The sequence below is a fragment of the Nothoprocta perdicaria genome, unplaced genomic scaffold, assembly GCF_003342845.1.
Source record: "Nothoprocta perdicaria isolate Ctin4 unplaced genomic scaffold, notPer1 scaffold_10, whole genome shotgun sequence".
Taxonomy (NCBI): Eukaryota; Metazoa; Chordata; class Aves; order Tinamiformes; family Tinamidae; genus Nothoprocta; species Nothoprocta perdicaria.
Window position 1 is genome coordinate 2,494,053 of NW_020454094.1, and position 14,465 is coordinate 2,508,517.

General features: G+C 42.8%; 1 protein-coding gene across 1 annotated transcript in view; it reads left to right on the top strand.

Moving 5' to 3' along the window:
• Positions 1-14,465, top strand: part of LOXHD1 (lipoxygenase homology domains 1) — a 123,718-nt gene that overhangs the window by 88,306 nt on the left and 20,947 nt on the right. The window contains exons 33-35 of the mRNA XM_026039848.1: positions 1,520-1,705; positions 4,183-4,310; positions 8,661-8,778. Coding sequence (XP_025895633.1) covers positions 1,520-1,705; positions 4,183-4,310; positions 8,661-8,778 — 432 coding nt within the window. The remainder of the gene's footprint in view (positions 1-1,519; positions 1,706-4,182; positions 4,311-8,660; positions 8,779-14,465) is intronic.

The window sequence follows — 14,465 nt, forward strand, 5'->3', positions numbered from 1 at the left end:
TCTGTCCAATGTTTTGCTGTGCATTGAAAGACAGTCTCATGTTTTTGACACTGAGTGAATTTCTACTGAACGAGGTTTATATCATTTTATAGCATTCTCCTGGGGGCTCTGGGAAGTCTGAACAGAGGCTCTCATGGAGTGCAGGATGCAGTCCTGCATCCGGGTGCATTGCCACTGCTGAAGGCCGTTGCGGAGACAAATCTGGTGTGTGGCAGTCTTGGAATGATGCTTTAGGAGGTGGCTGCAGTGAACCCAGAGGAGCAGCAGGCTTTGATGGGCCCCAACAGGATTTTCCTTCCAGCTGCTCTATCTCTGCTCTACTGACAAGCTGTTGCCCCATCCTCACTTAGCTGCCTTGTCCATGCTATCCCATGACTGGTTTAGAGAGGCCATGAACGGTTTCTCAGCGGGTCTTTGGGTGCAGAGAAGTGCAGTCAGGCTCCAGTGGGGGAATGGAGAAGCGATATTCCCATTGACCTCACACCCCTGGAATTGCAGGATTAATGCGTCGGTTGCAGACTTGAATTTCCCCAGARGTTAACTCTAATTTTCTACAGCTGCACAGACATTAGTGCAGTAATAATACTCCTAATAGTAGTGATGGCTGAAGCAGTCAAACAAAAAAGAACAAGTTTGGAGGCAGAGAAGATACAACAGATATATCACTTTAGGTGCAGTTGTTATTAAAAAAAATATCTCCTGAGCRACCCTTCATCCTAGTAATATTTTTAATAACGGAGAGCTAAGGACCGTTTTTTCCCCAGTAATGACACAAGCCACACTTGCTCTGAAAATGAACTTACATCCAGTCTTTTATGTAGAGATATTTCACTGGAATGACTGGCTGACTGAGACGGTTTCTTACAGTACTGGAGTATGTAATTATGCTGATRAGACAAGACTGCTCTCAAGTTCTTTCAGAGGGGCACTTTTGGGGTTATTAAAGAAATCTGCACCACTGGTGGTTACCTGAGGTCCCTATCCCATTGAGTCCTGGCTCAGTCTCTTTGGTTTTAACTTTCTTAAACCTACCCCTATGCAGTTGGACAGYGGCTCTTGGCTCTTCCAGAGTCACTTSTCCCTTCTGTCCTTTTTACTCAAGYTTTCTGAGCAGCGTCTTGTTCATCCATGTGTGCATCTTGCCACTCTMGCTTGACTTCCKACTCATTGGAACAGACCGGGTGGAATAGGAAGAGAATGGACAAGTTTTCATGTGTGTTGCTGCTATCTGCMTTTTTCATGCTTACATGTGGGGCTGGTAGTGTGCTCCCTTCTCTCATGCTCAGCAGCAGATGCCCTGAGCTTCCTTGCCCCTATCACAGTCACCGTAGATGCTAAYGTACCTGCTTTTGGGCAGCAATGTCGTGTACTGTTTGGCAGCATTCCCTTGAAGTGTTTCCTGTGCCACTGTGTGTGATCAACAGTCTTGGCCTCTCAAGACTAGTTAAAACACCCTGTCAAGGTCTCTCCTCTGAGGAAAAATCCCCTTTAACCAGCAAGTGTTTTGGGGTTCTTGCAGGTGGGACATGATGGCGCTACCCCTGAGAGCTGCTGGTTGTTGGAAGAGCTCACCATCATGGTACCCACCAAAGGTGTCATGTATAATTTCGTCTGTAAGTGCTGGCTGGCCAGAGACAAAGGTGATGGTCTCACATCACGAATCCTCAACATCCTGGATGCAGACTGTGTCAACATTGGCCTCAAGGTAGGCTSTAGTCTCATCTTCTGCCTTTAGCAATTGTATGGACTGTGTTGATATAGTTTGTGCTTCAATAGTACTAAGAAACAGCACAGAAAATCCTTGTGCCTTGACTTCTGCATGTGGCTCGAGTCTTTTATCTTCTAAATTTATTCTTTCTTTACAATTTATTATTTCTTTAGGTTTCATTTAGTATCGTTAGTGCCAAGAACAYTGCGTAATAATGAGGGCTGGATGCAACTAGCATTCAGCAGGCAAAAGACAGGGTAGGGTAGAGTGGGTAGGAAATACTTTAACATCACGTCCACATGAGTCCATGTCACTGGACTCAGAGCATCCTCTGCACTATACCAAAATTCAGGTGAAAAATGATAATATCAATGTTGCCAAAAAACAGAGAAAATTATAAATTTGATCTTTGAAATGTGTGATTAAAGCTGAATATGCAAGAGAACAATATAGTCTTTTCTTCAATATATATGAAAGTGTTGGAATGTGCTCTATGCCATATTTCAAACAAGTACAAATTGGAAAGCTGAGCTATGCTGATTTGGATGTAAGATTTACATCAGAAATAACAGTCTAGATGAGTGGGACCGATGTAGTGTTTAATGCCTATATGGCGATTTTAAATCTCTATTTGTACCTCTATTTACAGTGAGGTTACGCTTTCAGAGTATATTAATTTTTCTTTATGTTCTTGATTGATTCCCAAGTCAAAGCTATTCTCCTGATTTTTCTTTTTATTCTCCAGACATACAGAAGTGTGATAACATTTTTAGCATCTGTGAAGTGCTCAACAACTCAGCGCAAGTTTCAGCAGTAGAATTTGCCTAAGAGGGAGAATGAACTTTCTCAGACTGAATAGCAAATTTAAAACCTAACCTCTTCAAAAATTCCCATTGATGGTTTAACCTCCTAGATAATGCCTGAAAACTCCTACTAGTGATTTCATAGCTTGCCTATAGATTGAGACAGATGTTAACAAAAACTTACATTCAGTGTTCCTTTAAAAGACCAATTCTGAACATTTACTTTCATAAATATGCAAAAAACCAAGCACATCCAACTATAAAAATGTTTGTGATGTTGTGCCAGAAATTTCCTGAAAGGACTGAAAAAAATCAGGGGAGATGTTTGAGACATGAAATCAGAGGTATAAGTTTCACTTTCTGATCAATTTTCTAGCAAGTTTGAGGCTCTTTCCTCATAAATAACTACAATTAAGAAACTGAGTATATTTATTTTTTTAGAGTTCAAAGAGGACCTTCAAGGGCTTGAGGAAAGCTCATGCTTTTTTTTTWAAATTTTGTTTCTGTTTTACTCTTGCACAGACATATCTACCCTTTCTATATCCTTTTCAATTAACTTTCTTGGCTTGATTTAGCATACATATGCTTTAAATTGAGCATCTGACTTTCCAGAAACAGAGGATAGATTTAATATCTTCCACAGTAATTAAAAACTCCAATACCCTTGTAGTTTTTTCTTCTCCAACCTGTGGTGAGCAAAATGCTATGCTATGTATATGGATGAATATGAGAATAGTCAAGAATGAACAGACCTGAAAAATTGCTTTTCCATGATATTATTCCTCTGCACTGCAGATTTATGTGACATCTACAATTCAGGCCAATAAAACTTGCATAACAGCTCACTGTGTGAAATATGTTTTGTTGGGACTGTTTTTGAGATTCTGCCTCCTAAATCTAAGGTCTTGTTACCATAGGTACAATCTTTAAAGTATCTAAGAGACCTAGAAATTTTAATGCCACTTTCCTGAATCTTACTAATCACATGTCAGAAGAGAAGAACAAAGTTAGGCTAATAAGATGGAACTGTTGCAAAGCAGTTTCACCTAAATTGGCATACTTTTAAACTATGACATCTTGGGATATTCTGGGCTGGTTGCAGCCCTGTGAATCTCATTGAGAAGCTGAATATCTGCACTTTCCTACCATATACAATGTTCTATGGCTGTGTGATTCAAGGCTTAGATGTATAGACTTTAAAATGTTAGTAATATTGGATTGAGTATTGGCCATGAGGACATTGCACGTTGATGGAAATATTTTGTAATCAAGCAAAAGAAACCAGTTGCTGGTCAGAGGTCTGCAGTGCTGGAAGGTGACCATCATGACAGATGCTGGCATTAGAGAGATGGAAGTCTCTGACCATTGGCACTACATGATGTTGGACTCTGGTCCAACAGTTCATTGCTCCTCAAGCATTCATCTTAATGAATATCCCTTGCTCTCACAGTGCGCATGGGCTGAATACCCAGCAAAAGAAACTTAGAGAAAATAAAGAAGGGAAAATCCTGCAGCAAGCTTCAACCTCTAAATTTGCTTCATAAACCTGCAGTGGATTGTAATGAGAAGCTCCTCTTTTGCCAAGCCTGCCTAGCGTTTCACAAAGGCTGTTGTGTGGGATAAGGATAGTTGTTTCAAATAAGGCATTCTGATTGTTTCAAATTCTCCCAGATCCTGTATGAAGTTACGGTTGTGACTGGAGACATTGAAAGCGGTGGTACTGATGCCAATATATACATGACTGTCTTTGGATCCAATGGGAAGACTGAGGAGTTGCAGCTGGAGAAAAATGGAGACAGGTACAGTAGCTTTGTCTCTGTTATTGCTTGGCGGTAGAGTCATAACAGACTGTGGTGTCATGTCTGGAAGCACTCAGGGCTTTGATTATGCTCTCACTGAAAYAGATAACCCCCCACTGGCTTTATGATTCAGATCTGGTCACCATTGGAAGTGCAATTGTAAGGAATATGATATRTAGCTAGTGAAATAATCCTGTGTCATTTATACAAGTTTTGTTTGACCTGTTCCCCTGTGACTTTGGAGCTGAGCGTTATGAATAAAAATAGGAACTGTGAAGTCCCACGTCAGCACCATGAGGAACCYTGGGCACTGCATGGAAACCACAGGTGCAGAATGGCTTCAGAATACATCATCTGTGGAAAATAAGCAACTTAATTTAGACGTTATCTAACAGCTGTGGTGGGAATACATGGTATATGTACATTAGTAACTGTGCAGAAAATGGCATGCAAACCCACATGCCACTTCTTCGAGAAGTGTCCATGATGGGCACATGATGGGGAGGTGGCAACYGTCCTGATTTGACTCCCCTCCATTCACAGAGCTAGCCAGATGTGGGCCAACTTTGGTCCAGAAGCCACATGAGGGCTCCAAGAATGGTGAGTCCTCCTTGGGCTCTTTGCCATGCTCGTGTAACCATGTGGTTTGGGAACTGGAGCTGGCTTATATGCAGCTGGCACAAAAAGGAAATGCCGTGATGTCTGYCTTTGCAGATGTGGCCTTAGCTTGCAGAAGGCCCCAAATAGTCAATGCGTGGCGGGGAGTGCCATACTGTGTGCTTCATAAATGGRAAACTATGCTAAAAGATGAAATCCCATATTTTCTTCAAAAGAAACAGCTATCAAATATATCCCTAGACTGATGCCAACACTTCTCTAAGCCAAAAAAAAAGCCCACATGTCACCTATCCATTTCCTAAAGCTTTTCTTCCCTAACACTTCCCTCTTTAAGCTTTGGTATGCTCCAGAATTAACGTAACACAACACAGAATGAACACAGAAACTGGCTTCACAAGGCTTCAACTCAATTAATCAATGATCTCCGATGGTGATATTCCCAGGAAAGCATCCACGGCATGGCAGGAGGCCTGGAGCATCTGGCCATGCAATTAGAGCCTGGCTTGTGGAGGAGGCTGGAATTTCACCCCAGCCTCCCAGCAATGCATTTCTTCCTTCACAGCTTTGGGTATCGCGTGTGGGCCGGATAATTGTGGATAAGGCTCTTGGCATAGAGATGTTTGCTCAGGGGATGTTTTACTTGTAGCTATCGCAGCAGACCGGGTGTTGGGGCAAGCATGATGAGCCAGGCTTGGAGCTTTGCTGTGTTTAGTTACGTAACAAGCATGAGAGCTGCTTGCCCTGAGCAAAATGTAGCAGAGATGCTGTGGAAAATCTCCATGCTATTGACATGAAGAATGAGGCTAGATTGTGCAGACCACCAGACCCCTTCCCCACCATGAAGAGACCTAAGTTCCTGGTGCGTTGGCAGCATCCCCTTTCCCAGACAATCCTGAGTTGGTCTGTCTGCCACTCTGTGAAGTTCAGCATTTAATTCTATAAATGGGAAAATGGACTGTCACTGTTCCTATTTAAAAGCAAAGCAGAATTCACATCAGGGTCAAGCAACCCAAAGTCTCCAAAGCGGACTGGGACAGCTCCAACTCCTTAAGAGAGGGATTGTAATTTTGCTCCATATAGCAGAGCAAGTGATACCCCTAAACTATGTAGCTTACAAAAAAATGGTCAGATTTATCTCTGCAAATGGCATGAATAATCTATAATATAATAGTATCAAGATGTGGCAAAGAAGGACCACGTAGTTCATATGGTATTAGTTGCCTGGGATATCTTCTATCAGCATGGGACCTGCAAAAGAAGGTGGAAACTCATTGGAGTTGCATCAAGGAGGACTTATAAAACCCATCCATTAATATATTAACAACCCCAGGCTGCAGTGCTTTTCTTTGGAGATATCCTGGCACATGTCCACTAGCTGGAGGAGCTCTGCGTCCCACCTCATCCACCAACATCATGCTCTTGACATTTATACACATCAYGGTCCTCTGGTATCGTGGAGGACACTATCCTCTGTGGAGGATGTGCATGCCCCTAAATATAATATAAATATAATGCCTGTTTGCTGCCTGTCCCGATCCAGCTGCTTTGCTGGATTTCCTGCTTTGCATGGATATCTCATCAGCCTTCAGGCCCGCAGCAAGGGACTGGGGAGAGTCCCGACAACCGAGTGGGTTGCAGATACTTCATCTTTATTGGGGCCATCCAGTGCCAATTCACTCACAGAGGCTTAGTGCATTACAGAGAACAGGCTGTCTAACCTGCCACAGATTTAAGGCAATTTTCACTACATTACTGTTATTGCCAGGACCTCTGGGCAATAGAAATATTTATAAGTGCAGGAGTGGGTAAGAAAGCTTAATGAAATCCCTCAGATAAATGCTTCGGTGTCCTGGAAATGGCACAGGACCAGACAGCAGCTCCTCTGAGTACTTCCCCTCCTTTTTTTTTCCTTTTTTTTTTTTTTCCTGGTTTATAGGTTTTATGTTGCTGTTTGTATAAATTAGGGATTGAAAAAACCTCTTGGGTCACCCAGTCTGTCATGTCAGCAGTTATTTCCCTGTAGTATAAAGACTTCCTGGAGGTAACAGGTGAACATGAGCCTTATAAACTGTAAACAGGGTATTCGCTGAAGATAAATAATGGTTTATTTGTTAACAGACTGTTTAGGCTAGACTTGCTCAACCTGGAAAGGAACAGAGGGAGAGACTTCTGTGGAGCTTTGCAAGTAATAGTGGTTGTGATGAAAACTGGTCAGAGGATCCTAAGATAATTCAGACTGGAAGAGTCACACCTTTGTCTTAAATCAAAATGAAAATCAATCCACTTAGGCCACAAAAGGACACTCTCTCAATAAACCAGCCTCTCTTGCTATTGAGTACCACCAAAAGACAAATAAAAGAGAGTAGCAGAGAGAGGAGGTTTTTTCTTCTTTTTTTTTTCCCCAAAAAGCAAACATAGCCATTAATAACTGGAAATGGACCTCGACCAAAACGCCCTATGCAAATGCCTTGGGGAATGTGGGGAAGCGAATGCCTGGATGAAAACTCAGAGCCTTGTGCCAATCCCTGTGGCCAACATCTGCAGCTATGCAGGCCCAGAGAATGGTGTGAGGATAATCACATTCAGGCTACAGGCTGTAATCTGAGCAGAGATTGATAAAGAATTCTTTTTTTTTTTTTTTTTCCCTACCATGGCATTGCACAGCTGGTAGGAAGCTGAGAACTTTGCCAAGAATGAGATATCATCATTGTGTGTTATCTGACAGTATTTTATATATATGTGTGTGTGTATATATATATATTTACCCACAATAAAATGATCGYGATGGTGCCCACAGTTTGCAGAGCTCCTTCCAAAGCTCTTGAGGACACTGGTCCTGCTTTGCAGCTCACCCACAGAGAGACATTTGCATGAAGGARAAATAGCAACAGCAGAGTGGTCAGGGTGCAGAATGGTAGATCCACTGTGTTTGGGTGCCCTGCTACCCAGCAAATGTTGCATTTCCATCTTCCAACCTGCAGCTCACCTGCCAGCCAGTGTATTTTGGGGCAAGCTTCRAAGCTTCTGTACCAAAAGATGCATTTGCAGGAGCTGGATGTAGGACAGGATGTAGGGCAGGATGCTTCAAGCAATGCTACACAAACCTGCCCTGGTTCTTACGATGGAGCTAATCTGAAGGTCCAAATTCCCCAAACTTGTGAGGGGAATAATGAATCATTGGTTTGGGCCCTTCTCTAACACAGTTCACTTGTGCCTGCTAAACTTAGGCTTTGRGCTCCAACTCACGATCAGGTTGCCATGTCTAGCTGATCTGCAGGAACTGTCCATCACCACAGCAAACACGAAGTTATATGGTGCATCATAGTGAAAGAAGATTAAGCAGAATTGCTTTGCCTTCTAACTGGGGTGGTGTACAGAGAAGCACATGGCTAGATGCCAGGGGAAGAGAACGTGCAGGAACCTGACTGTAAGCCTCTCTATTGTTCTGGTTTGAATCAGAATGATAACATACACTACAGACTGCCTGGAATGACTCCAGGAACGTCGTATGGGCTTGATTTTCCAGGGGAGGAGGAATCCCTGTCAAATCTGGACAGAGGTGTCTTGCCAAAAACACAGTAGCTGTTGATTGCAGGAAAGAAAAGCTCAAGTCCAATAAAACGCACTCATAAACTTTAAACGAGGCTGTTGGCAGGGTCTGYGTTGTAGCATGGACCTGCCAAGGGCTTTGTGAAGCAGTGGGAAACTTCCCTGGTCTTTCAATCCCTCCAGATTTGAGCGAGGCCAAGAGGACAGTTTCATCATGGAGATTGCAGACATTGCGCCCCTGATGAAGATGAGGATCCGGACGGATGGGAAGGGCACTCGCCCTCACTGGTTCCTGGAAAGGGTAATGTGCTTCACGTTGCATGTCTCGTTGTGACCCGCTCCCGTTGAGGCCTCCCAGCACTTGGGAAAGAGGGGAAATGCGAGTGCCTCTCTCTTAATCCTTTCCTGCTTCTTTSCACTTGATGTCTCCTACCTTTTTCTTGCAGCACTTGAGTCCAAGAAGGAGGGAGCAAGGGCAGAAGTGGTGCTTTGTGACTTTACTGCAGTCCCTGCTTTTAGATCCTACTCTCCTTCCTTTCATAAGAGCCTTGGCTTGCCACCTGGACACCTGCTGTGTCTTCCATCCCAAGGACGTCCCTTGAGCCCCTGCAATTCCCTGCCCTGTTCTGACTCCATGAGAGAATGAATCCCTTTGGGGATGCCCTTCTCTTCTTGTCTTTTGAATACGGCATGCAAAAKAGCTTATGTTTGGGCACTAAGATGTAGTTTCCTTGCTCTGGGTCCTATAATTATATTTCTAAGATAGAGGTGGAGTGACATGCTGTTTCCACGCTGCCAGATGTCATTAAGGGAGGAGCACATCTCTGCCATGTTTATTTAGCATGCTGTTTCAGGAGCAGATGTGCTGTTGGATTTTTGTAGCTTAACTTTTAGATAAAAACAGGGAACGAGTCGGTGGCTTAACCTGTGGTCAGAAGGAACAGTGCACAGATTTTATTGGGTCCTCTCTCATTATTTACTGGTCTGAAGCTGTCCTTCCTCCTTCCCTAAGAAATGTGCTTCTAAACATTGGCCCTTTTTGCACCAACCTGCCATAGTTTAGTCCATAAAGTCACAGCCAGTTAGTTGCAGTTCCTTTTTGTACTTYGACATCAACACTTTGAACTTCTTTTCTCAGCAACCCCCTGTGCAGCTTTATAAAGCACTGAACCTCCAGCCTATATCTGCCAAATAGATGCCACAGACATGCAGTTTTTTCCTTTGTGACTAAGGAATAACTCAGCCTGCTCTCTGCTTCAATTCAATCATTGCGGTCAAACTCCCTTTGTCAGCTCCCCTGTACCTTCCCCCTGAGTTTTATAAATCTTATTCGTAGCAAATGAAATCATACAAAGCTTATTCACCCAGAGACATACCAGATCTTGKGGTTATGAATTAGCAGTAGCTCAAAGGCAAGGGGCTGCACTTTTAGAGGTGAATGCCACCTCCCTATGGTCTTGTTGCCCATCCTGACAGGCTGTTGTAGCCCCTGACTCCAGTGGGTTTTTCCCTTCCCAGGAAGCCCTTYACAGAGATTTGGGCAAGGAGAATTCCTACCTGGACAGTTTGATGGGTTTAAAGCCCCATCCTAGATGCTCAGGGGCAGCAGAGCATGCCCACAACTCATTGAAAATGGAGTTTTAGCTGCTTTTAAAAAATACCTGTAGCTCCAGGGACAGAGGTTGAGCTAACTCCGGTGATTCCTACAGAACTCTATTTATAAGCTTCCTTTCTCACCTTCCCCGAGAAGGTAAAAATAACATTTGCATGGCCAGGCAGCGAGTCAGGATGGGAACTCTGAGGAAAAGGGGAGGAAGGAGCYGCTGTGTTCTCTGATTTGTATTCCAGCCTGGAAAACTTGTGTAGCTCGGTGTGACATGAAAACTGATCTGAGCCCATTTCCATTTCTGTCAAAAGTGCATATTAAAGCTGCATAATGAAATACTTGTGGGGGTAGTGCTAAACTCTCAGACAGATGGTTCACAGTTAGCGCTAACTAGCACAGTGAAATGAGAAGCTAGATTAAGCCATCAACCCCGTAATTAACCATTTGTTGCTCCATTTATCTACAGGATATTCGCAGTTTTCTTGTTCTATTAAAATAACAATAAATGATCTCTCTTAACTCCCTTTGGTCTTTTTGTAAACGGTTTGCTGGCCATAATTCATACTGTTCTTAGTTCACCAGAAGTACGAGTGCATAAATACTGATTAAAATGCATGAATTATCAATGATGTTGTACACAGGCAAAAGATTCAATTTACAGGCAGGGAAGTAGTCATGCTTTTTCTTTGTCTAGATAAAATATGTTGAAATTTCATTCAGAATCTCAGTGAAGTAATGACTTGGCACTAAAGATTCAAGCTGCAGCAACAAGGGGAATAAGTTTTAAATGCTGATACTTAATCTGCCAGAGGGAACAAAATTTGACTTGTGATCAGGCCAGAATGAATATGGATGCTTATTCTTGTTTTTACTGCTACTATTTATGACTGTGTGCCCATGTGTGTCATTTTATAGAGGTGGTGCCCAATTCTGTGAGCAGAATAGCCCTTTGCCCACACAGTGCAGTTCAAAGGGCGGGGGCATGCACAAAAAGCCACATTGAAAGCTCTGAAAAGCTGAGAAACACTTCCTGATATCACCATTGTGGAGAGACATGGACTTTATTTTTTTCTCTTCTGACTTTATACTAAATCTCCTTTTCCATCATGTCAGGCTGCCATCAGGCTCTGGGTGCTCAGTGCTTGGAAGAACAGTCTAGGTGATTTCTAATTAGGAGACTTATTAAAGTGCATGCTTTGGAAACCTCCTCTTGGGATCGCCTGCTCCTCAGACCACATRATGATTTCACCTGCTGCCCAGTGCCTTAGATACAAGGCAGCAAATCTCAAAGTGAGAAGGAATGAGAGCTCGCAGAATGAGGAAAACAGGGAATTGCAAGTTGGTTCTCAGAATTTTAATATTGCTTTGTGCTGTCAAGGCCAGACAGATAAGAAGCTGTCTTAATGAAGTACTAATTGCATTGCATTCAGACGTCACAAATAATCCTGAATACAGGAGTTTTTCTTTATTCAGTTCTTTTCCCTTTATATAAAGGAGATTAAGAGAGTTTGAGACAAATCATTATAGCAGGAGCTGATTATTGTTCTTTGCAGCAGAGTCTTTTTGTTTCACAATCAGGGAAGCCGGTTTTAATGTGAAGACTAATGACATGCAACAGAGCCACAGACAAGTGTGCTTAAACTTTCAGAGATGAAATCCAGGACCCATTTCTTCCAGTGCTGGTGGGGTGTGTATGCCCATGGGACGTATTTACACTGTGACTCAGAGAAAGATGGGCAGACCTAAACCAAAATTGACCTGTCATGTCAAACCTTTCTGTTACAGCACATGGTGTGCAACTAATTGCAAGTTGCTGGTTGAAGGTTCCTGTCAGCTACGTTCCTGTCAGCTACCATTTTTGCTCGGTTACAAAGCAAGTTATCAATGTTTTATTCATACGCACTGATTCAACTTTCTTTTTAATTTTAAATTTTATTCTACAGCCCAATTAAAACCCATTCATATATCAATATTCGTATATCCATAAATATATCACATATATTTAGTGATAATGCTTAGACTTAAAAGTATGCAGGATGTCCACAGCAAGTTTTAGGTGTCCTAAATAATAGTTTAGATGTGATGTAAAATGATGTCCTTATTGCCAAGCAGTAGCTAAATCTCTCCAGAATAACAACAGGCAGAAAATAAAAATAATCCCATGCCAGGTCCTGAAAACACTTCTTTTTTTTTTCATTCTCCTGGTCCAAATCCTGCACAATCCTATGTGTGGGCYGCACCCAGCTATTTCTCTTTTGAGGATGGGATTAATTTCATACAATTTTAGTCACTGAAAAGCTGCATTTCCTTTTTACCTCTTCTACCAGATTATTAGTCCTCTTCTATTAGGCCTAGTAGAGATAGACCACCTATCAGTGACCGTGTTCCTGTCAATGACTTAGGCAACAGCACCAAGATGAAGTAAGTTGCTTTTCTCTRAACACCAACCATAGGGAGAGCCACCACGATACCCTTGAACTAGAAGCCCAATGTTTAGGTGAGTCATGCTAGGTAAGGTCAATCTCACTCCTTGGAGCCATGGTCTGATTTTAGCAACCAGATTGCCAAAGATTTCTTGTTACCTCCATCTACTCCTCTCTGGAGCAATGTCCAAGAGTGAGATCACAGAGGTGGTTGTTACTAACCATGCAAACTGCTTACATGAAGCTACATATGGATGAGAACACWCATTCTAGGTGAGGGACCAAAGATGGAAATACAGGGTGTTTTACACTTGCGGTTTTAGTAGCCTGACAGTTTTTCCCAGACAGCATCTGGAGCGTTGGACATGGTCTGATTATTTGTGCGTGGTCTGATCTCACTGACTGTGAGTGCGCTCCAGCTGGCGACTCTAATCTGCCTCTATCCCCTGCTGTTTTCCTGTCATTTCCCTGTAAGCTTTTCTCAGGACATTTTGCTAGTAACAACATCACTGTTGTGCCTGAGCAGGAAAGAAAGGTAGAGCTGGTTGAATCTTCTCCAGCAAAGAGTTTATGCACCAAAGGAAAAAAAAAACAAAAAGGAGTTTTATGCTAATTTGAGATTATTAATGATTTGCAAATTTTATCTAAAAAAAGTTTCTATTTTGGACTCTTAGCAAAGAGGAAGTAGGCATCTTTCACTCATCCCTGAGGATGAAAAGACATTCTTCTGTTGCRCATCCTGGCAGAGGGGGCACCAGCCAGGGGTGGTGGAGACCTGAGCTCTGCTTGCTTCAAAGCAGGGATTCAATTCAGTCTCCTTGAACCACAGAGCTGTTCCCTAAGCACAAAATAGTAGTGTCATTGGCTGAGAATAGGCAGTTTTATGGAGAAATGGGACAGCTTTAACAATCCACGCTGTTCTGTTCCTCTGGGATGGAGATGCTGTGTTATAGATCTCTGCTTAGCATCAGTCGGAGAGRAAAACCTCAGAGGAGTGTCCTACCCAGGAAACTGTGTAATTCACAAATAGCACTGCCACTGCTTCCGTGGTGATGTAGCTGTTGCCCTCTTTTTAAGTCACTTTCGTAACCTTCAGCAATGTTCTTCTGAGCTGCTAGAGGTTTCAGTGAAGTTTGAGTGAGGTCAGCAGAAGGCCATAGASTGGGACACATGCTGTTTGAGGACAGAATTTGAGTATATTTCTCTCAAGATAAGTTTCCTAGGCTGACAGATGGTAGTGCAGTTGAAGGTCACTAAGACAGCCAAGTGGTGGAGCATATGAGTTACTAGGAAAGACTAAGGTAATTGGGGAGTTTAAGCCTTGAGAAGAGAAGGGGAAGGGGAAAATCGAATATTGTCTTTACCTCAAGGGAGGTTGCAAAGAAGGTGATTGAGCAAGCCTGTTCTCAGAGGTGAATGGGGAAAGGACAAGGACAATGGACAAAATTTGCAACAACGAAAATCTTAGTGGAACATAAGGAAAAAAGCTTTCATGATGAGAGTAGCCACAAGTCCAGCGTGCTAGAGGGATATCTGTCCTTGAAGCTTTGCAAAACTCAGCTGCACAAGACCTTGCCATCAGCCCCGCTTGGAGAAGACACTTGTACCAAAGTGTCTTTCAGCCTGACGTTTTCCACAATTCCATAATTTCTTCCCAATATTATGTGTACTTCTCTGATACTTGTTAGGTCCACATGATCTTTGCAGAAATATGTGTAGTAGGTCATAGTTTCTTGGCACACTGCTTTACTCTGGTATGGTCTCTGTTAGATTATGACAAAAATGGTAATTTGCAGTCCTACCTCCTCCCTTCTCCCTGTTTCCATCGGTTCAATGACAATTTACTCCCAGACGTTTGCTGCAAGSTGGTGGAAGGTTTTCCTCCCACCAGACTCTGGTTCCATCAAGGCCGCTTCAGTCAGGACACAAAAAGGAGGATATTTTATTAGGTGCTCGCTG